The sequence below is a fragment of the Pelodiscus sinensis genome, chromosome 19 (genome assembly GCF_049634645.1).
Source record: "Pelodiscus sinensis isolate JC-2024 chromosome 19, ASM4963464v1, whole genome shotgun sequence".
Taxonomy (NCBI): domain Eukaryota; kingdom Metazoa; phylum Chordata; order Testudines; family Trionychidae; genus Pelodiscus; species Pelodiscus sinensis.
The window spans coordinates 2781224-2803364 of NC_134729.1; the positions used below are offsets into that span (position 1 = coordinate 2781224).

The 22141-nt window shown below is 65.2% G+C and overlaps 1 protein-coding gene across 1 annotated transcript; it reads left to right on the forward strand.

Moving 5' to 3' along the window:
- The first annotated feature begins 4401 nt into the window (after positions 1-4401).
- Positions 4402-22112, forward strand: DCTN2 (dynactin subunit 2). Its single transcript, XM_075901785.1, has 14 exons — positions 4402-4538; positions 6216-6284; positions 17261-17357; positions 17920-17981; positions 18871-18969; positions 19142-19302; positions 19565-19718; positions 20231-20296; positions 20413-20451; positions 20914-20991; positions 21215-21286; positions 21438-21540; positions 21629-21720; positions 21822-22112. The coding sequence occupies exons 1-14, from the start codon at positions 4503-4505 to the stop codon at positions 21906-21908; spliced, it is 1215 nt and encodes a 404-aa protein (XP_075757900.1). The 5' UTR covers positions 4402-4502; the 3' UTR covers positions 21909-22112.
- Positions 22113-22141: the final 29 nt, after the last annotated feature.

Sequence of the window (22141 nt, forward strand, 5' to 3'; positions counted from 1 at the left end):
GGAGCCATCCCCAGCTGGGGGCTGGATCATCCAGCTCCTGGTGGCTCCAAGTCCAGCCTGGCAGGGAGGGGTATGAGCCAGGCACGTCCCCGGGCGAGGGCAGAGATCCCCAGGAGATGGACTCCAGACCTGCTGTCTGGGAGCTCAGAGGAGCCAATGGGCCCATGAACCCGGAGAATCCCCATCAGGGCAGCGGCTGGCTTTGCTGGAGCTGTGCTGACCGCCTGACCCCTTTGCACAAGGGTTGAGGAAGCAAGTCCAGGCCCAGGCCAGAGACAGCCCCAGCTCCAGGGGCGGCCTCAGACTTTGGGGCTTCACTTCATCCACTTGAGCCCCCGGCCTCGTCTCGGCATGCATGTGTGCACTTGTGTCTGCACGCATGTCTCTGTGTGCACAGGTGTGTCCATTTATGCCTGAGCGTGCATGCCAGTGTCTCTGCTTGCACGTGAGCCTCTGCGCATTCATCCATGTCCATGGGTGCATCTTGGTGTTCACTTGGGTGTCCGTCCATGTGTGCATTCACCTGTCTGTGTGTGCATGTGGATCTCTGTGTGCACGTCTGTGTGGGCATGTGTGTCTGTGCATTCACATGTCCATGTGTGCATTCACCTGTCTCTGTGTACATGTGTCCCTGTGCATTCACATGTCCATGTGTGCATTCACCTGTCTGTGCGGGCATGTGTGTCTCTGTGTACCCATGTGTCTGTGCATTCACGTGTCCATGTGTGCATTCACCTGTCTCTGTGTACGTGTCTCTGTGCATTCACATGTCCATGTGTGCATGCACCTGTCTGTGTGTGCATGTGGATCTCTGTGTGCACATGTCTGTGTGGGCATATGTGTCTCTGTGTACACGTGTGCCTGTGCATTCATGTGTCCATGTGAGCATTCACCTATCTCTGTGTATATGTGTCCCTGTACATTCACATGTCCATGTGTGCATTCATGTGTCCGTGTGGGCATGTCTGTCGCTGTGTACATGTGGCCGTGTGTATTCATGTGTCTGTGTGCATGTGTGTCTCTGTGTACACATGTGTGCATTCATGTATCAGTGTAAACATGTGTGTCTTTGTACACACATCGGCTCAGCGAAACGACAGGTCTTGCGGCATTCAGAGACGAGCAACAAGGGTGAGTGGAGGCTGGAGAGGTTTGTTTACAGGCAGGGCTCAGAGAAGAGGAACGCAGCTAACTTGGCCAGATGACAGCTAATGGGGCCCATTAGGGAGGAGGGATTAATCGGGGGGCTCAAGAGACCAGGATTCAATTCCCTGCTTCAACACCATCTTCCTGAGTAAGTTGTGTAACCGTTCTGTGCCTCAGTTTCCCCATGGGGTATTAGTCCTGCCCTGTCTCCGAGGGGCATGGAATCAATGCATTCAGGGGGCAGTATCCCTTCCCTATACAAGGCACAAGATAATGCCCCAGGAGGCCAAGGAAACAGGGAGGGAGACCAAGAAATTATTGTTAAGAATAAAGGGGCAGAATTAAGACAGGAAACCTTTGCCCCCTGGAAAACCTTTTAGGCTGCAGGACAGTCCCGCAAGAGGGAGGGGCAGGTGAAAACCCAGTAGTCAGCTGAGACCCTTTATTTGTAGGTGCAATAGCACCTATGGGGCGTCAGCTAGGAGGCAGGGGTCTGCCGGGCTGGGTCCTGTACAGACACAGTCCCTGCCTTGCCAAGGGTGTAATCCAGGAGTGGGGAACCTCAGACCCGGGGGCTGCATCTGGCCCCCGGCTTGCCTGGACCCAGCCCCTGAGGCTCAGCCCCCCCCATCATTGGGGAGCCCTCTTCTGCCCCACTGTGGGTCTGGAAGCACAAAATCGACTAGCCTGGCTCTGGTGTGCAAAGGGAATGTGGGGAGTATCTTTTTCAGTCCGGGTTGTGGCCTGTGACTGATTTTTCTGTGATCAGCAGCCCCTGACCCAGAAAAGATTCCTCGCCCCTGTGTAATCTAACTAGACACAGCAGGCAAAGGGTGGGAGGGGAAACTGAGGCACGGAGTGGGGACGTGACTTGCTCACGGAGTCTGTGATGAAGCAGGGAATTGAATCCAGGGGTCCTGATCCAGCGCTCTATCCACTAGACCACGCTGCCTCCTATGTAACAGTGCCGCCGGAAGGCCTCCGGCGAGCTCATAGCTCTGTCTCTAAAAGGAAGAGCCAGCCAGCAAAGGGTCTCACCAGCCTGCGGGATACGGGGACCCAGGGAGCTGCACTGGCACCTGGCACCATCCCGATCCGGACCCTCTTCCTGGAAGTCAGCTGGGGAGGCTGCAGAAATCCAGTCATGCTGAAACCTGAGAAGGCAGCAGCGATGCCCGGACACAGGGCAGGCCCTGAGCCAGAGCCCTAAAACCTGCAGGGAAGAGGCACTTCTAGCTGAGCTGCGTGGGGGTTCTGGATCTACGGGCTCCCCCTGTCGATCTGCTGCAGACAGACAGCCCGGGGGTCTGGGTTTGCGTCGCAAGGGCTGTGCCAGGCAAGGGGGGGGGGGGAAATGCGGGAAGATGCTGAGTCACGTTCCAGCTCTGTCAGTTTCCCGCTGGGGCGACACGGGGGCAGGAAGGGAGGCCGGGATGCGCATGGGAGCAAATAAACGTGGGAAAAGGCAGGGGAGCTGGGCTTTGGCCGCACCCAGCCGCGGGAGCACCCCCGGGGGATCACGCAGGACGACGGTGGTCTGTGCTCCCGACTCTAGCAGCTGCTGCGTGCCACCTCGGTGCACTGTCTTGGTACAGTCCAGCGCCTGCTGCCCCCACCCCGGACCGCTGACGGGTGGAGAGAGGGGGACCGGGCTGGCCTTTGTTTGCTTTCTAACCGTGCAAGGCCCCCTGCCCGCCCCCCGGACAGTGCCAAATCCTGGAGTGAAAGAGGCAGGGACGTTCTATTTGGGTTCAGAAGGAACCAGCTGGGGGAGCCTCAAAGCAAGAAATGAAATCACCCCGGCCCGGCTTGAGGGACAGGCCCAGAGCAAACAGGCTGGTCGGTGTCACAGTGATGGATAGAGGGAGGAGATGGGGGAGGGGATAGACAGATGCGGGGACAGATTAGATGGATTCTCCCTCACCCCAGCCTGCCAGAGCTAGGGCTGGACTCTCCCTGGAGCACCTCATCTCCTCGGGGGGGCGTCTTTGCCCCCGGGACTGGCAGCAAGAGCTCAGTGTCCCAGTGGCAACCGGAGGGTGAGCGGGTGCAGAGCACAGCTGAGAACGGGGAGCTGAGACCCAGGGTACAATCCAGGCCTCTCCCACGGGCCCAGTTCGAAGGGAGGCTCGTTCCCCCCCCTTCCTCCCTCCTCCAGGCCTGGCCCAGCAGCAGGCGTCTCCGTAGGCGCCAGGCTGGGAGGCGGTGCCAGGACGGGTTGGTTTTGCAGGGGAGGCAGGCGAGGCCGAGGCCTTTGCAGGCACCCTGGACAACAGCTGCTATTGCGCGGGGGTCACCCCAATAAAGGTCCCCCGGGGACAGTGCTGAGCGTGTGGCTCCAGGCTGCAAATGCAGAAGCATTTTCCTAAGGACCCAACAACCTCCCCAGGCAGTATCCACCCTCAGGCACCCGGCCCTTCCCAACACAGCCCCAACCCCGGCCAGTCACCCTCTCCTGGCCTTCACCTCACAGTCCCTTCTCAGCCCCAGCCCTCACCCCATCTCCCCAGGGTCCACCCCACAGCCCAGCCGTCCTCCCTAGCCCCACCTAACTGCCTCCCCAGCCCGACACCCCAGTCCCAAATCGTGCGCCTGTCACAGCCCCCTCCCCAAATCCACCCGACTATACACCCCCACCAAAGTATCTGCCTCCCCAACCCCTGGCCCAGCCCCTCAGACTCCACCCCCCAGCCCCAGCAGCCCTCCTCCAGATCCACACCCCCACCCTGCCCAGCCCCAGATCTCCCCATCTTCAGCCCCCCACCCCACCCACCCCCAGATCTCCCCATCTTCAGCCCCCCCACCCCACCCCACTCACCCCCAGATCTCCCCATCTTCAGCCCCCCACCCCACCCACCCCCAGATCTCCCCATCTTCAGCCCCCCCACCCCACCCCACCCCACTCACCCCCAGATCTCCCCATCTTCAGCCCCCCACCCCACCCCACTCACCCCCAGATCTCCCCATCTTCAGCCCCCCCACCCCACCCCACCCCACTCACCCCCAGATCTCCCCATCTTCAGCCCCCCACCCCACCCCACTCACCCCCAGATCTCCCCATCTTCAGCCCCCCACCCCACCCCACTCACCCCCAGATCTCCCCATCTTAAGCCCGCCCCGCCCCACATGCCCCCAGATCTCCTCTTCTCCAGCCCCATACACCCCCTAGCGTCCCCCACTCCTTCCCCCCTCCCCCCACATCTCCCCCGCCCCACCCGCACCCGCGGACTACATCTCCCAGGCTGCCCCGCGCGGCCGGGATCTCGTCGGGCCCCACCCTGCCCTGACGCTCTCGCGAGACTGGCGGCTCCTCCCTGAGTCCCGGCGCCGGCGACTCCAGCTCAGGCCCCGTCGCCATGGCCGAGCCCAAGTACGCGGAGCTGCCCGGCATCGTGAGTGCGGGGGGGGGGGGGGCTGGGGAGGTAACGGGGGGGCTGCGGGGGGAGGGGCTGGGGAGGTAACGGGGGGGGCTGGGGGGAGGGGCTGGGGAGGTAACGGGGGGGCTGGGGGGGAGGGGCTGGGGAGGTAACGGGGGGGCTGGGGGGGAGGGGCTGGGGAGGTAACGGGGAGGCTGCGGGGGGAGGGGCTGGGGAGGTAACGGGGGGGCTGGGGGGGAGGGGCTGGGGAGGTAACGGGGTGCTGCGGGGGAAGGGGCTGGGGAGGTAACGGGGGGGGCTGCGGGGGGAGGGGCTGGGGAGGTAACGGAGGGGCTGCGGGGGGAGGGGCTGGGGAGGTAACGGAGGGGCTGCGGGGGGAGGGGCTGGGGAGGTAACGGGGGGGCGGCGGGGGGAGGGGCGGGGGGAGGGGCTGGGGAGGTAATGGGGGGCTGCGGGGGAAGGGGCTGGGGAGGTAACGAGGGGGCTGGGGGGGAGGGGCCGGGGAGGTAACGGGGGGGCTGGGGAGGAGGGGCTGGGGGAGGTAACGGGGGGGCTGGGGGAGGAGGGGTCACTTCTGACTGTAGCCCCCCATGCTGTGGGGAGCTCCCCGCTGGCCCCCCCAGATCCCCGGTGTGTGCAGCCGTTCGATGCTAGTGCCAGTCCCTGCCCTCCTTTGCAAAGCGCTTGGAGGTCTCTGGGCGAAAGCGCTGGCTAAGAGCTGGGCCCTGCTGCCCGCAGAGACGGTGCTGGACCGGACGGCGGCTGTGGCTGAGTCTAGCTCTGGGCTGACGTTGCCGGGGGGCGGACGCAGGATGCTGCTGCTAAGATGTTTGTCCTGCGGATCTGCACGTTCTCGTTCTAGGGCGATGGGCCTCTACCGCCGGCCTGGGACGTTCTGCCGTTGGGGTCGCCCACGCTTCAGAACATGCCCCCGTTCATAATTGGCAGTGCCAGGCCCCAGCTGGCACAGTTGAGGCCTTTCCCCAAAATGCTAGGAACAGCTGCCGTTGGTGAAGGAAACCACACGCTCCCTGGATGTTCAGTACCCCCACGGCTCCCCTTTTAAGAGCCACGCGTCCTACCCATGGGCCCGCGCCCACGACGGCGTGTGACGTACCTCGCTCAGTGCACTGAACGCCCCAGTAGCAATTATGTGAGAGAAGCGAGACGATCGTTGTGCTCGGGAATGAACTCCCCCAGAAAAACGATAAAAGACCCACCACATCCCCAAAGCCGTCCCCCTGAATCTGGCTTCTCCGGCCTCGGCCTGCAAATGAAGTAGCTGGGAGTTTAAACTTGCAACGTTGCTAGACGCTAGTTTATAGAGATGTTGGCTCTATGGCTTATTATAACCGTGTGTCACCCGCTAGCTCCCCTCCCTTCTTCTCTTTCTGAGACAGCGGGGGTCTTAACTGGCCGCTTCGCCTCGCATGGTCCCTTGAAATACGTTCTAACTGCTCACCTTGTGTTCCGCTGTGACACCGAATGCAGAAGAACTCTGAGTTGCTTCTGCTGGCGAGAGAGACGAGCTTTAGAGCTGGTCCAATAAGAGAGACGCCCTCCCTGTCCCGGGAATGTGCTTTCTGGAAGCAGGCGTGTTCCCTGGGCACCTGGCGGGGTGAGGCGAGCACACAGCTGGGATGCTGGTGGGGAGAGCCGTTGGTCCTCACCGTAATGCATTTGTGCTTCTAGGCCCGGAACGAGCCAGATGTTTACGAGACGAGCGATCTCCCAGAAGACGACCAGGCGGAGTTTGACGCGGTAAGCTTGTGTGGAACACAACAGCTCTCTGATTAGCGTGGGGGGGAGGACACTGATAAGTGGGTGTGCCAATCCCAAAGCTGCTTTTGCCCAACTGACTCATGAAACAACCCTGCTGGGGGGGAAACTCCAGCGGGTCTGGCTCGCAGGGCAGGACTGTGGTAGCAGACAGGTCATAAAATGGTACTGTGCCCAGCAAGGAAGGTGCGCCGGTCCTCCTAGAAAAGCTGCCCCCATAAACATCTGTTGAATTCTCCTCCCTCTCCTCTGGCCTTTTCACCATCCCGAAGGAGACCCTGTGGAAGGGAATCTCTGAAGAGGCCCTGTGCTTTTCTTCTGAGCTGGAGTTGGGGCGGGTGGAAACTGGCGATATCTGCTGGACGTATAGCGGAGCTTGGTAGTCAGCAGGGGACTGTTCTCCCCTTGGCTTGAGGTGCTCACCGCATGTGGTGGGGTAAAAGAGCCTGACACGGGGGGGAGGATGGGTGACAAAATCAGATGACCTCTTGGCATTTTACGTTCAGACTTTAAACCTATGTTTGGGGCATCCTGGAACTCTGCCATTGCGTGTTCCTTGCCAGGCGTAATAGCGGAGAGAGCTCGCTTGCCTTTGTCGCGAAGAAAGAAAATTCAGCTCCCATGCATCCAGCCGTCTGGCTGCCTTTGGGCAAAGCATCAACACACACCACCGCTGTTACTCACACTGGGGAAGCTTTAGTGTAGGCCAGGCTTCTGGGACTGCGGATGCTGCAAGCACCGGATTGCCTTACTGGCCAGAGCCGGGGCTAAGCGGCGCGGTGTGGAACAGGGGGGCAGGCGCTCTCGGAGCTCCTAGTGCTGCTTCCCCAAATGGAGACTGTTCTCTGAATGCCCTTGTGTCGACGAGGCGTTAAGGACTGGAATGACAGCTGTCAAAACCCTGTGCCCATGTGGGCGTGGCTTCCCCACCTGCTGGGTCGAGGGGCAGTGGCCAAGGGCGTAAAAACCCACTCAAAGAGCTCAGTGCTTAAACGATTTGTTGAACCAGTTCCCTGCCGCGCTGCGGTTCTGGCTCACCGTGCTGCGGGCAGGCCCCCGTCGTGCCTGTGGGCGGGGTCCTGTTGGCCGGGCTGTGGAGCTGTTCTGGCTGGCTGTGACGTAGTGCGGGTGCTGTCTGCTTTGGGTTATGGGGCCCACGGAGGTCTCGCCTCAGCCTATTGAACTCGGGGGGCCAGCCATGAGTCGTTCCCAAACCCTGGGGAGGGGGCTGGGCATTCATTAAGGAGGCTTTTCCCCCACTACCGTCTCCTGCCCTATTAGGCCCTCCCCCAGGGCCCACCATTGCTGGTGACTCATCTACTTGCAGCAGGCGGTGTCTTGCCCCATATAGTAGCCCCAGGTGGCAAGATGCCCAACACCCAGCTGACCCTGAGAGGCATAGACGGGACCCCATTCAAGGTACCTCTAACCCGGGTGCATCTGAAATGGGGGGCTAAGGAGGACCCCCACTATGTCACACTGGCTGCGGGTGGGATCCGGCCGGCTGAGCCTGTCCTGGGAGGGGGACTGCCCCGGCGGGGCTGGTTAACCGGTTGCCTGGTAAGTAGCACATAAGCCCATCGCGTACCGGTTAAACATCCCTAGCAGAGGTCGATCCAGTGGGGGCCGATTTAGCGTCTCGACAGGCGCTCTCCCGTCCGAAGCGAGGCGAGCCGCGGAGTCGGTGGGAGGGCGCCAGCTGCAGAGTGGAGCGCGTCGACGTCAGCTGGAGCTGCGTCGCATAGTCGGCAGCTGTGTTAGCGTAGGCCAGGCCTTAGAATGAGCAGCTCTGCTCCCGATAGGAGAGCAGCTCTCACGCTGCAGCCATGTCCCCCCTCGCATGCCCAAAGAGCGCCATGCCCTGCCGCCTGGGAGTGGTGAGGCTGACTGAAAGTGTTCATTCAATTTGCGCTTAGCGTGGCCAGAGCCCAGTGTAAAAGCAAAGGGCCCCGCATCTCCTTGGGGCAGGGAGCACGGGCTGCTCACCTGCTGGGGGGAGGAGGTGCGGGACGGCTGTTGGCCTCCGGCGACTTGCTTTATAAAGTCAGTTTTCAGCTCCTCTCCGCCTCCAAAGGAAACCTCGCCCCGGAAGGGCCGGCCGCCGGCCTGAGGGGAGCAGTCGGGGCTCGGGGTTTCCACGCGCAGGATGGAAAGCAACTCAGAATAGCAGCAGGAACAGGAGTGCGCTGGAGACGGTTGTCAGTGCTGGGAGTTGCAGCGCCGCTTTGAAACGCGACACTCCTCGTGCCCGCTGGGAGCCGCTCCGCTTGCCCCAGCGGCGCACTGCAGGGGAGGGGAGGTGGTGAGAGCATGCGGCGGCTTTGCCCTTCCTGTCCCAGCTGTGGGGACGAGCGCTGAGCTCAACGCACACAGAACAAGGGGCGGGATGGAGCCATCCTGATGCGGATGAGAGGCTGGGATGTGGGGGCAGTGGCTGCCCCTTTCTGGGCCTCGGTTTTCCTATCTGTGAAATGGAATAGCGGTCCCACCCCCCAGGGTAGCACTGGCCGAGTGTTTTGCAGTCCCGTGGTGATAGGCGCCCTCAAATGCGCTGGCCAGCCTGAGAGGGAAGGGGGTGAATTTCCCCCATGAGCAGTGCATAATGGGGCTTTCTCGTGACATGGCACCAGCTGGGCGTGGGGTGTTCTTTCGCTGCCCTGCCCTGCTTTCAAAGTCCCCTTCCTCCCAGCTGTGAGGCCCCCAAGTCGGAAGCCTTTAGCAGGACCCCGCTGAGTCAAAGAGTAGCTGTCCAGGGTTGGGGCGTCTTGGTGCGCCCTGTGACGTGGCCGAGCGCGGGAAGCGTCTGGAATCTCGCTGGCGTTCTCTTTGCAAAGCGGCTGGTTTCAGACCAGGAGCGGGGAGAGAATTGAATGAAAACGAGCTTAAAACAGCCCACAAGTTGGAGTCGCTTCTGCAACCCACCTGAAAAGCAGGGCAGCGCTTGGGTGTGACGCAGGGCGCTCCGCTGGAATTGGCGCTGGAGTCCGGCTGCTTCCCAGGAGCAGGCAGAGAGGGAATGGCCCAGGGTAGAATCCCAAGGAAATGGGGGCTCAGATCCCACCTCTGCAGCTTGTAGCACCTAAGTGAGGTTACCCCAGGCAGGCAAGTGGAGCTGTGAGGTGTGCGTGCACACAGTGCTCCGTCCATCCACCTCCTGCTTCCGCCATCCGTGTCCCTCCAGCTGTCCTTGAGCTCTGCAGTGAAGGCTTCTTAGGGGCCGGGTCGATTGCATGAAGGGTTCCCCCTTAGCTTCGTGGCTGTCCTCCCGTCTTCTCAGGCTGCCACTCCACCCCTCGGCGCGAGCCCTATTGGAGCCTCTCTTGCTTAGCCTGCCTCTCCATTGCGCTGGGATCTCCTTGAGCCCTGGGGTCCGAGTGGTGAACGGGGGCAGCACGTGGCAGCCAGGCGGATGGAAGCAGGGGGGTGAACCCCAAGGTGCCCCCTCCTTGATTCTGCCACCTGCCTTTGGCGAGAGGGTTTGAGTCACTTGGGCTCGCTGTTGGCAGCGTGTTCTGCAGCGCGGCTCCACCTGCCGTGGCGGGGGGCTGGCTTGGCTTGGCACACTCAGTTCTCAGTGGCCCGGCGTGGGGCTGTGGCGGCCATGTCTGTGTGCGTGGGGCTTGCCGCTCGCGTGTTTGCTCTTTGAGTTGGCGCGTTCAGGAGATAAGGGTCCCGAGGCGGTGAACGCCCCGTGCTTACAGAGGCTGGTCTGAAACCAGGCGAGTGAGAGTGAGCAAGCCTCAGCACCGAGCCGTATCCAGCGGCGGGGTGGGCAGCCCCTCTGCAGTCGACGGCTGCCCAGCCACCACGAGGCCTGTCGCCCAGTCCTGCTCCGGAGCAGGATTCCACCAACGTTCACGGCCCCCTTCCTCCAGTTCCCTCTGCTGGGCCGTGTGCTGCGCTGGTGCCCAAGGGCACGGCTTGGATGCCGCCTCATGCGCGACGGCTGGTTTCCTGCGCCTGCCGCTTCGCACCCTGACCCAAGCTGGGCACGTCCCAGTGGTTGTAAAGAACCCGTAAGAACGGCCACACTGGGTCAGACCAGCCCAGTGTCCTGTCTGATGACCAGCCAATGCCAGGTGCCCCAGAGGGCGGGATCACAGCAGGGAATCCGCACGTGAGTCCTCCCCTGTCGCCCATTTCCAGACACAGAGGCTAGGGACCATTCCTACCCATGCTGGCTAATCGCCATTGATGGACCTAACCTCCATGATTCTCTCTAGCTCCTTTTTGAACCCTGCTAAAGTCCTAGTCTTCACCACATTCTCCGGCGAGGAGTTCCACAGGTTAACACTGTGCCAAGTGACGAAAAACGTCCTTTGGTTTGTTTTAAACCTGCTGCCTGTTCATTTCATCCGGTGACCCCAGTTCTTATATGGTGGGAATAAGTCAATGACTTTTCCTTATTCACGTTTTCCACACCAGTCATGATTTTATAGACCTCGATCACATCCCCCCTTAGTCTGCTCCACAGAGCTCTGCTCCGTACTCTGAGGTGGGAACTGCCCAAGTGAAAGCCTGGTGGTTCTGTGGGTCCTCTCGCCCCACCTGTGTAGCTGCCTTGCTGGCGTGGCCTTCGGGGGGGGGGGGGTGAGACTGAGTGGTGTTCTGGTCTCTCTCTAACGGCCTGTCCGTAGCCAGTTGTTACCCCGCAGAGGACGCCTGCAATCCTACTATGACCATGTTTGTACTAGTTTTTATGTCTCTAGAAGCTAATATCCAATATGTACTTGGTTTCTGAAATTCATTTTCCTGGCTGCATAATCTAGTCCGGCCTCCACAGTACCCCAGCTGCAGCAGAGAATTGGGGGGGCAATTTGGGATTTTGATGGCTGCATCGAGGGTCCTTTCCTAAAAGAGGATCCTTCCCAGAACGAGCTACCGGCCTGTGGCTGGCTCGCTGCCGGCCAGGCCTGCCGGGTTGCCGTGGGAATTGCGTGTCTTGCCGTGGCGCTGGCTAGGCGCGGGAGGGCTCTCGGGGGCAGGGTCTGTCGTGTTAATGTCACAGCTGCGTATTCTTCACTCTCGCTGGACCCACGGTCCCCAGCGTGCCAGCACCCCTCCCCCGGCCGGGGCTGGCTGCCTCTGGCCCTGAAAACCGCCCCGCTGTTGCTGAGAAGAGCAAAAATCTAGTGCGTCCGTTCAGGGGTTGTATTTCCACCGTCCCTTTAAACCAGGGCCGGCCAGGCTGCTCCAAACCTCATCACTGGGGCGGCATTGCCATTGTCAGGGCTCCTGTGGGGTAGCAGGATCGCTCCCGCCGCGGCCTGTCCGGCACATGCTCTTCTCTGCTGGAAGGACCCGAGAAAGTCCGTTTCCCAACCGTCGGCGTCTTGCGCGAGGTGACGCTGCCGCGACGGCGTCTGAACGGGGCCTTTCAGCCCCCTAAGGGATCTTTCCCCCTCCCCTGCCAGCAACAAAATAACGCAAGCGGCAGCCTGCGCCCGCCCCGGACGTTGGTAGCAGCTGCGGACTGCCTGGAACGGCATCTCGGCCTGCTAACTGCAGGGACGCCGCTGCAGCCTGGCTTCTCCGGGCGCGGTGTGCTCCCGCCACTGGCCACGGGAATAACCATGCGAGGAATTTCCGGTGCCCGGCAGGTGCTGCAGTTAGCGCCGTCACGCCGCTCGTGGGGGGGGCTGCTCGGTCCCGGCCTGGTTGGGGTTCCAGCTAAAACTGCTTTTTTGTGCTGAGTGTTGCGCAGTTGAACTTACCTGAGTTTTCCTAATGCTCTTCCCTCCCCTGCCTTTTCACCACCTTGCCTGGAGTCTAGTTTGCACAAGTAAGACCATTACAACGCTTCTCTCTTGCATGCTTTGGGGCTTGATTTGTGCATGCGGGTAAATCTGCACCTTGCTTTGGTGGAAATGCAGTGAAGGGTTTAAAATGCCAAAAATTAACCCCCCCCCCCCCCGTTTTGTCCAAGTCCCCGGGGCCTGATTTTAAGACGATTGTTGGATTGATCCAGGTGTGGGTTTGAAATGGGCGCGTGGCCGGGGCGGCCCTCTCCCCTCGCGCTAGGCCTGCAATGAGCAGAGGAGAGCCAGGGGCTGGCTGTGGGGTTTCATCGGCGGGGGACTAAGAGAGGAGCCACCGTTGGGCTAGTGCCCCCAGAGGTGCCCTGCTGGCAGCTCGCCAGGTGCCCGCGGGCGACAGAGCTGGAGAGCGAGTCTGCTCCGTTCCAGGCCTAAGGCAAAGGGGGTCTGCAGGTCCCAGAATGCAATGCAGCGTTTCAAAGATGGCACCCTGCCCCTCCACCTTCCTTCCCCAGCCTCCCCTTCTCGAACGCTGAGCACTTCCCCAGGCAGGAGACCCCCCCCATTTCCCGCTGGCCCCTCCTCCTCCCTCGGGAGTTGTCTCTTGCTGCTTTCCTCCTGGCTCCCGGACGAGACTGCCCTCTCGTGTACACCCCGGCTGCTGCCCCTGCCCAGGCGTTGGCCCTCACCCCGGCTGCTGCCCCTGCCCAGGCGCTGGCCCTCGCCCCGGCTGCTGCCCCTGCCCAGGCGCTGGCCCTCACCCCGGAGCCCCCGCTGCTCCCCCTCAGGCACGCCCCTGAAACACGTTGGCAGGCTGCTCAGGGTGGGGCTTTCAGCCGGAGCTGCCCGCAGGTTGACCCACAGCTAACGGCAGAGGCTGCTGCCTGGGCAGCAATGGGGTAGAGAACTAAGAACCCAGCTAGAAATCCCCTCTTCCGCTGAGCCCTCCGCCTGCAGCCTCCGTGGGGGCTCTGCTCGGCAGGGTGCGGCCATGAGGAGCCCGGGGCCACGCCTGGGGCAGGCCGCTGGGTCCTTTGAAAGAAACCCTAAGCTGCCCCTCGGTTTGCGGTCCCTGGGAGTCGGGCCCCTCTGCGGGGGGCGGGTCTTGCGGAGCCGGAGTGACCACTCAAGCGAGTTCATCTGAGTGGCTGGCATTGCTGTCTGTCAGGCGGGCGGCGCAGGGACGTCCCGCCAAGGGGCACGTTGAGTGTCTGGCCTGTGCACAGAGCAGCGCGATCCTGAGGCCGCTGGAAAGAGAGCGGCCTGCCCGCGGCAGGCTCCCGAATCTGCGGGGCCGTGGCCACGGGTTGTGCCTTCCAGCCGGCTGATGGCGAGGTGGTGTGGCGGGCCGGCCTCTCCCCCGGGAAGTCAGTGCCTGGCTGCAGCCCGGCTCCGGGAGGCGACAGGCCCCCCGGAGCCTTGGGCACTCGCTTGCCCTTGAATTGCCACGTGTGCTCGCCGCGGGGCCAGGAGCGGGGGAGAAACGGGCTTTAACCCCCCGCCCAGAGGAAGGACTCGCTCTCCCCCACGCTGCTCTGCACCCTCGTGTTTCTCAGCCGCGCTGTCGGCTCGGCCCGCGGCCGAGGGAGGTTCTTTGCCATCTGGTCTACTGGTTAGACCAGCCCGGAGCTTGGCTCTGGTCCCGGCTCTGGAACTGTAACTAGGCGAGCCCACGCCCCTCTGGTAGCCCCCCGGGCACACCTCCGCTGGGACGCAGCCCGAGGGCCCCCGGAGAGAGGGGCCGGGGGGGTGCGTCACACCTGAGCTCGGCAGGTGCTGTCGTGTTACCGCCGAGGGGGGCTCCGGGCGTCTGATTAGCTTGCCGGGAGCTGGAGCCTTTGTTCCCCCCTCTCTGGGCCCCGCCCTGCCCAGGGTGCCAGGCGCAGCCGCCCTGTTCTGAGCCCTGGTTAAGTGCTGAGGCTCTTTGAGGGCATCTGATGGTCCCTCCTTTCTCCCTCCTGGGCGCTCGGGGGCGGGTCCAGGCTGGCCCCCAACTCCTTGCGCTGCTCCGCTCGGGCCTTTGGCCTGGAGCCAGCCGGGCGCCCGATCTGGGCAGGGAGATGCCGGGGGGCCGGGGCGGTGTGTCCGGGTCCCTTCAGCCCCGGTGTCTCGGGGTGCCCCCCCCTCGCCCCGGCCCACTGCAGGAGGGGGCCTGGGGCTCCAGCCCCCTGACGCTGCCCCCTGCTGTACAAGGGCAGCATCTCTGCACCCAGCAACCGGGGCTGCCCGGCCTGAGGCTGGCACGTCTGCCGCACAGCGGGGCCTGGCGGGCTCCTGGCCGAGTCCGAGGAGGCGCCTTAGCCCGGAGCGTTGGCCGAGCGCCGGGGCCTCGCCCCAGGCTCCATCCCAGGCCTGGGCCTCGCCGGCTCTCTGGTGGTGGTTTGCGGGGTGCTCCCAGGCTCGGGGGGCGGGAGCCTCTGCAAGCCCCTCCCCCGGCAGCGGGCACTGAATACCTGGCGGGGGAGGGCAGAGTTGCCCACGCCCTATGGAAGGCAGGTGTGAGGGTGCTGGAAAGAGAAGCCCCCCCAGGGGAAGGCTCCTGGCAGCCCCACAAGTGAGGGGCGGGGCTCTGTCTCATGCAGCCTCCCCCTCCTTGGCTGCCCACACACGTGCTGGCGAGGGGATCTCTTTAGGGGTCAGGAAAGCGCGCCCCTCCCCCGCAGGCTCGGCTGAGGCCCCCTCTTGGCTCCCCGTGGGTCGGCGGAGGTGGAAGGAGGCCAGCGGCTCGGCGCAGGATGGGGCGGGGCCCCCAGATCCCGCAGGGCAGCAGCGACGGCGGAAAGCAGGGGCCGGGCCGGGCCGTCGGCTGCGCTGCGGAGCCTCCGCCGAGGGGCGCAGAGACGCGGACCCCGGGGGCTCCCTGCCTTGCTCTCCGGCGGGGGAGGGCTCTCTCCGCCACCGCTGGGGACCCTGGAGAGCGTCTCGGCTGTGGTCCTGCACCCGGCCTGCCGAGCCCAGGCGCCTGCCCTGGAAATGGGCCTTCCCAGGCGTGGAGGGGCAGGACCCTTCCGCCCTGCCCCCCAGCCCAGGAGCAGCCGGCAGCCCGTGGCGCGGAGCCGTTTGCTGGCCCCGGGCGCGGGTGGGGGCCTAGCTGTAGCCACTAACCCAGCTCCTCTGGCTGAACCCTGCTGCTCTGTGCTTGCCCTGCCGTGTCCCCGTCCGTAACCGGCGCTGGCGACTCCCCGGGCCTGGCGGGGGCGGGGGCTGGTGGGTAGTGCATGTGACAACCTTCTAATCCCGTTTTTGTCTCTCTCTCTCCCCCTTCCCTGCCCTCCTAACTTTTCTTTGACTTTCTCATCTGTGGGAAACGCAAGGAGCTGGTAAGGAGCCCGTCTCGCCCGCTGCACTAACAGCTGCTGGGAGCTGCACCTCGATTGCTGGGTCCCCTGTCCGCTCTGGTCCCCTCTAACCACTGGGCACTGCTACCCCCAGCCCTGGACCAGCGGCTCCCAAACTCTCGTCGGGCAGCTACCCGTCCAGCGCGGTGCAGCCGGTAGTTTGGGAGCCCGTCTAGCCGGCCAGTGCGCCTGCCGTCCCGGCAAAATGCCCCGACCACCCCCTTTCAGCCCTCGGGGTTCGAACAGCCCGCCCAGATTCCGAGCGCCTCGTTCCCGGCCGGGGGGGCAGCGGGTGGGTCGGCGCGGACCCAGGGCCCCGCCCCAGAGAGCTGCCCGCGACAGTAGCAGATCCTCCCATGTTAATAACTTGGCTGCTGCAGATGGTCCGGCGTGGAAGCAGGGCGAGCGGGCCGGGCCGCGTCCCGGGGACGGGTTGGGCTTTAACCCGCCTTGGGGGTCCCCGCTGCCTGCTTAGACCCCTTGTTTACACGCTGGGGGGTTGAAACCAGGTGGGTTCCGGCGCAGTGGGCAGGGTCCCGGGGGAAGGGGGAAGGGCTCTCCCAGCGCTAAGCCCTGGCGTGGCCGGGGTCTGCCGGGCGCTAACGCTCTGCAGGCCACAGAGGCTCTGCCGCCACCCGCTGATCCACTGAGCAAATCCAGCTCAGCAGCCCCTGCCCCCCCCCCCGCGGGAGGCCTTTAGCAGCTGGGCTGGCGCAGGAGGGAGACCGTGGGGCAGCCCCAAGCCCGAGCACTGGCCCAGCCGCTAGCCAGGCCGACGGCTCGAGAGGGGCTCGCTCCCCCGGCAGGCTGGGCTCTGTGCCCGAGATCGGCCGGGGGCTCCTCTCCCTCCGTTGCATGGCGATGGAGCCCCCGGTCTGAACGGAGCTGCCCCCGTGCCCCTCTGATCCCTCCCCCTCTGCCGGCTGGTGCTTGGAGCAGCTTAGAGATGGTGGGGGCCGGGGGAATGGGAGGGGACTAACCCCCTTGGGAAGGTTGGGTCCTGGGGGCGGCTCTCACCAGCGCTGCAGCCTGGGCTGCGGTGTGGGGGGGGCACAGAGCCGCCCGCTCCAGCTGCGCCGCCCACACGCGGGCGCCGGTGAGCTGGGCCCGAGGCGTCCGATCCCACCCTGCTGCCGCTGCTCCCTGTAGCCCAGGTCTCCGTGCCGGGCCAGCGGTCGCAGCTCCCCACCGTCAGGCCAGGCTGCCACGTCCCTCGAGGTGCCAGCCCGGGAGAACTGGGCTGAGAGCCCCAGCACGAGGGGGCGCGATGGGCTGGGGTGAGCCGGGGGCAGCTGGGCGCCGGCCCAAGAGGCTCCTCTGTCCCCTGTCCACATCTCTGTGGGTCTGACACCAGGCCGGCCACTCGCCCCCCTTTGCCGGGGGGGGGGTGAGCGCTGGCAGCTCGGAGGCACAAGGTGGGTCCCTGGGCTCCTCCCACGGCGTCTTTGCAAATCACCCCTCCCCGTGTCTCCCGGTGCCCCCGACGGGCCGGCTGCAGAACACGATTTTCCGTCTGGCGTCCCAGGGCTGCGCGGGCGAGACGCCCCCCGCAGACAGTCCCCTGGGGACAGCAGAGGGCCTGTCCTTGCAGGGCTTTTGGACTCCCCCGGGAAGTTTGGGCCCGAGTCGGCCGGAGCTGGGGGCTGCAGGCCCTGCGCCATCCTGGCTGGCCCCGGGACGGTTTCGAGGGAGCCCAGCGGGGTCTGGGGCTCCGGGGACCTGGCCAAGTTATTAACATCTGGACTCTGCTACTGCCCGGGCCGAGGCCAGGCAGCCGCGAGGACAGGCTGGGCGGGGGGAGGGGGGGTCTGGGGGCCAGGCGGGGCCAGGGGAGCCAGTCTCTAAGGCCGGCCTGTCTGCGCAGGAGGAGCTGAGCAGCACCAGCGTGGAGCACATCATCGTCAACCCCAACGCGGCCTACGACAAGTTCAAGGACAAGCGAGTGGGCACCAAAGGACTGGGTAAGGCTGCCAGGGCGCCCTGGGGGCGGGCACGCGGCCTCGTGGGGCAGGCCTGGGGCGCTGCGGGCCAGTCCACGGCTTGCCCCGGATCCGCCAGCGTTGGGGAGGGGGAAGGGCAGCGGCAGTGCGGAGATGAACCAAGGAAATCCCAGCCGGCCCCGGGCCCTGTGGTGTGGCCCTGGCCGGCCGGCCCCAGGCCCTGTGGTGTGGCCCCGGCCGGCTGGCCCCGGGCCCTGTGCTGTGGCCCCGGCCGGCTGGCCCCGGGCCCTGTGCTGTGGCCCCGGCCGGCTGGCCCCGGGCCCTGTGCTGTGGCCCCTGCCGGCCGGCCCCGGGCCCTGTGCTGTGGCCCCTGCCGGCCGGCCCCGGGCCCTGTGCTGTGGCCCCTGCCGGCTGGCCCCAGGCCCTGTGGTGTGGCCCCGGCCGGCTGGCCCCGGGCCCTGTGCTGTGGCCCCGGCCGGCTGGCCCCGGGCCCTGTGCTGTGGCCCCGGCCGGCCGGCCCCGGGCTGTGCGATGTGGCATCGTACGTTGCCCGAGCAAACTCCTCTCTGCTCTCGCTGTGCAGACTTCTCTGATCGGATCAGCAAAACCAAGCGGACGGGCTACGAGTCGGGGGAGTTTGAGATTGTAAGTAACTGGCCTGGCGGGGCGGCACTGGGCACTCGGGCGATGGAAGAGCTTAAACTGGTGCGTCTGTCTCGGGCCCCCCTCTGAGGGCAGTTGAACCATTTGCCTGTCCGAGCGTCTGAGCTTTCCTTCCAGCCCCCGCCCCCCGGGAGGGGTCTTGCTGCTCCCAGTGCGCCCTGTCCCTGGTGCACTGGGCGGGCCCGAATTTGGGCCCAAAGGGAGGGTGATGGGCTGAGGACCCTGCGGCGCTGGGCTTTGGGCTGCATCCCTACAGCGCTTGTCTCTGGCTGGGCTGCCAGGAAAGGCCCCTCGCTTGGAGCAGACCCCCCACCCCGGCTCCTCTCCCTCTGCCTGAGCGGGCGTGTCCTGCCGAGGGCACATTGCCGGGCCATGGCAGGAGGAGGAGGATGCTCCAGACCCCGCGTGGCACTGGACGGGAGGCCGTGGTGGCGGCGGGGCCGAGGGGGGGGGAGCGTGGCGCCCTCAGGAGGAGCCTTCGTGCGACGTGGGCAGTTCTCGGCCACGCCGGCCTCGTGCTCTGCTCGTCGCACAGGTCCGGCCCCTTCCGCGGCACAGGGAGGGCAGCTTGTGGTCTGTGCGGCCCCCGGCCCCCCCCCCCCCCCCCGCGTGATTGAAGGCTCTGGGTGGAAGCTGCCTGCAGCCCAGGTGGCCTCCCCGAGGGCCAAGGGGGAAGGGCCAGAGCCCAGCGCCAGCAGCTGGATTCCTGACCCGCCGGAGTGATTCCCCTGTGGTCTGGGCTGCGGCGGCCCCCAAGGGCCTGGCTCGCTCTGCTCCGGCGGGCGCCAAGCAGCCCACAGGGGAGCCGCTCCCCACCCCCCGCACCGAGCCAGAGCGGGGGGGCCGGGCACACTGACCCCCGTGTCCTTAGCTAGGGGAAGGCCTCGGGGTGAGAGAGACGCCCTCGCAGAAGTACCAGCGGCTGCTGCACGAGGTGCACGAGCTGAGCACGGAGGTGGAGAAGATACAGGTAGGAGCCTTCTCGGGGCCGCGGGCTGCCGGCTTCCCCCTGGGGCGCCCTTGCATTGCTGGGGGGGGCCTGGTCCAGTCACGCCCCCTCGGGCCTCAGTTTCCCCACGGCTGGGAGGTGCCAAGCGCGATTGCCGCCGGGCCCGGGTAACGGGGCAGCGTCTCCCTCGCAGGGCACCGCCAGGGAGGCCGCGGCGGAGGAGAAGCTGAGCCCTGTGGCGCTGGCCAAGCAGGTCGTGGCTCTGAAGCAGCAGCTGGTGTCTACGCACCTGGAGAAGCTCCTGGGGCCGGACGCAGCCGTCAGCCTGACTGACCCCGACGGAGCCCTCGCCAAGTGAGCGGGGGGAGAACTCAGCCCCACATCCTGCCAGAAAGGGACCTGCCGAGGCATGGGGGGCTGGGGGGCCCTATCCCCGGGACCCCAGTGCTGCTGATGGGCGTTCGGAGGCCTGCCTGGCTCACGCCCGGCCCTGGGCGGGTTCTGCTCTCGCCACTTCGGGGGTGGCTGCCTGGCCCCTGTCCACGGGGCTGGCGCGTCTCGGCTCCCGCTGCCCCTCGCAGCGCCGGAAACCAGCGGGGACGCTTCTCTCTCCCAGGCGCCTGCTCATGCAGCTGGAGGCGGCCAAGAGCCCCCCGGGTGCCGCTGGGGCCGGGAAGAGCCCAGCCAAGGGCCCTGCGCCCGCGGGGGATACGGTGACCTACGAGCTGCACTCCAGACCCGACCAAGACAAATTCTCACAGGCTGCCAAGGTGAGGCTGGGGCAGATGTGGGTTTGCCGCAGTGGCCAGGTGGCAGCAGAGCTGTGGGCGGGGCTGGGCCCTGGGAACGCCTAGGATCCTCCCCTGCATCCATTGGCATGCTCGTCACTGAGCGGGCGTGCCTCAGTTTCCCCCCTGCAATGCTAAGGTCCCTGCCCTCGGCGGGGGGAGGGGGTTTAATATTTGAAAATATCAGCCAAGAGGTGGGCCTGGACACCGGGGCTTCCTGGGGGGCTGCTGGGCCAGGCTGGTGTCCCCTGCCCTGGGAGGAGGAATTCGGAGTCTGAGGCAGGGGTGTGGGCAGTGGGAGGGGGGGGGGTGTACAGGGGCTTAGCGCAGGGAGAGCGAGCAGCAGCCCCCAACTGCTGCGCTGTCCTGGGGGCGCATCGCAAAGCGCCAGCGGCACCTTGCTGGGCCCTGGAGTCGCTCGCGCCCAGCTGGCTCGAACAGCTCCCGTCTCGTGCTGGGGGATCGCTGACCTCTCCCCTCCCCGGTTGCTGTAGCTAGCAGAGCTGGAGAAGCGGCTGAGCGAGCTGGAAGCCACCGTGCACTGCGAGCAGGACAGCCAGGTGAGCCAGGCCGGGCCGTGGGGCTGCCCCTCTGCGGGCGGGTGGGGGTCGTCCCTAGGGCGGGGCTGCTCGGAGATCCAGGCTCCAGGGTAAGCTCTCTTGCTTTTTCTCTCTAGAATCCCCTGGCTGCTGGGCTGCAGGGAGCCAGCCTCATGGTAAGCAAGACTGGGGGGGGCTCTCCGGGTTGGTCTGGAGCGGGGGTTGCAACCCATTTCACAAAGAGCCGAAACAGTGGCGGAAAAATGCGAAGAGCCGCACCGGAATTGTCAAAAAAAAAAAAAAAAAAAGTGCCCCCCAGAACAGAATTGTCAAGCAAAAACAAAAAATTAAAAGGAGGCTGCCCCTTTAAGACGGCCATCTTGGGCGCCATTTTTAAAACCCCACAGCTCTGACCTGGTAAGGACAGGGAAGCTGGGAGCCGGCGGGGGGCACTTTTGGGGGGCAGAGTTGGCCACGGCTGGTCTGGAAGGTGCAGGGGCCAGGAATGTGCAGCCCACCCAGGAACGCCTGGCTCCCTGCCGGGGGCTTTGCCTGCTGCTGCCAGGGTCCGGAGCATGCGTTGTATTGCCCAGCCAGGGAGGGGGGCGATCACGTGTTCTCCCCCCTCACTCCTGCAGGAAACGGTGGAGATCCTGCAGGCCAAAGTCAGCACGCTGGACCTGGGGGTGCTGGATCAGGTGGAAGCGAGGTTACAGGTGAGCGTGCCAGCTGCCATCTCCCCACTGCCCCCCTGCGCTGGCTGGAGCCGGCTCCCTGTAGCCGACGCGCTGGGAGTGCCCGCTGCCCCGGCAGGGCGTCCCTGAGCAGCCAGCTGGGCCCGTGGGCAGCCTGGCACGGGACCGTCCCGTCAGCCCCGGGCAGGAGGGGAGGGGAGGGGCTGGCAGGCAGGCGGGCCCCTCACTGTCTCCTCTGCCCCAGAGCGTCCTGGGAAAGGTGAACGAAATCGCCAAGCACAAGGTGGCCGTGGAGGACGCAGACGCCCAGAGCAAGGTGAGTCTGGGCCTGGTGCACGGGGCCCTCCTGCCAGGGCTGCAGTAATGCTGCACCCCCCCCCCCCCCCCCAAGACAGCAGCCGGCTTCCCCTGGGCTGGGGCCCTGGAGCAGCCCCTGCCCTGCCTGGCACTAACCCCCTTCTCGCCAGGTGCACCAGCTCTATGACATGGTGCAGCGCTGGAGCCCCACGGCCACCGCCCTGCCCGCGCTGGTGCAGAGACTGGCCGCCATCAAGCAGCTGCATGAACAAGGTGAGGGTAGGGGGAGGTAGGCGGGGCCAATGGGGGGCGGGGCCCAGGCAGTTCTGAGCTGCTGCCAATGGGCTTTTGTCCCTTCCAGCCATGCAGTTTGGGCAGCTGCTGACCCATCTGGACACCACCCAGCAGATGATCGGCAGCTCCCTGCAGGACAACACGGCGCTGCTGGCTCAGGTGGGCCGGGGGGGGGGGGAGGGTTAGGGGGCAGTTCCTCCCTCAGGCCCAGTTCTGGGCCGTCCCTGCTGTCCGGGTACCAGCCTCCTCTCTGCCCGCAGGTCCAGCAGACCATGAAGGAGAACGTGGCGGCCGTGGAGGAGAACTTCGCCAGCATGGACGCCAGGGTGAAGCAGCTCTGCCAGTGAACCCAGCCGCCCCGGGCACCTCCCCAGGGCTGGGCCCATCCCTCTGCTCTGCCTCTCGTACCCCACCCTGCCCCTGCCCTCCCGGTGGGGGTGGGTGTGCAGCTGCTCCATGGCGGTGGAGGGGGAGAGGGGCGCTCCCAGGGCCTGGCTGGGGGGCCCAGCACCCTGTACAATTATTTACTATTAAACACTATCTGCTTGCAAGCCTGGCCCTGCGCCCTTCTGTGCGGGGG

Excerpts from the sequence above, each read along its gene's own strand:
- DCTN2 (XM_075901785.1), top strand. The coding sequence starts at position 4,503 with ATGGCCGAGCCCAAGTACGCGGAGCTGCCCGGCATC. Across the intron at positions 4,539-6,215 it reads ACGCGGAGCTGCCCGGCATC|GCCCGGAACGAGCCAGATGT; the intron begins GTGAGTGCGGGG and ends TTGTGCTTCTAG. Across the intron at positions 18,970-19,141 it reads CGGAGGTGGAGAAGATACAG|GGCACCGCCAGGGAGGCCGC; the intron begins GTAGGAGCCTTC and ends TCTCCCTCGCAG.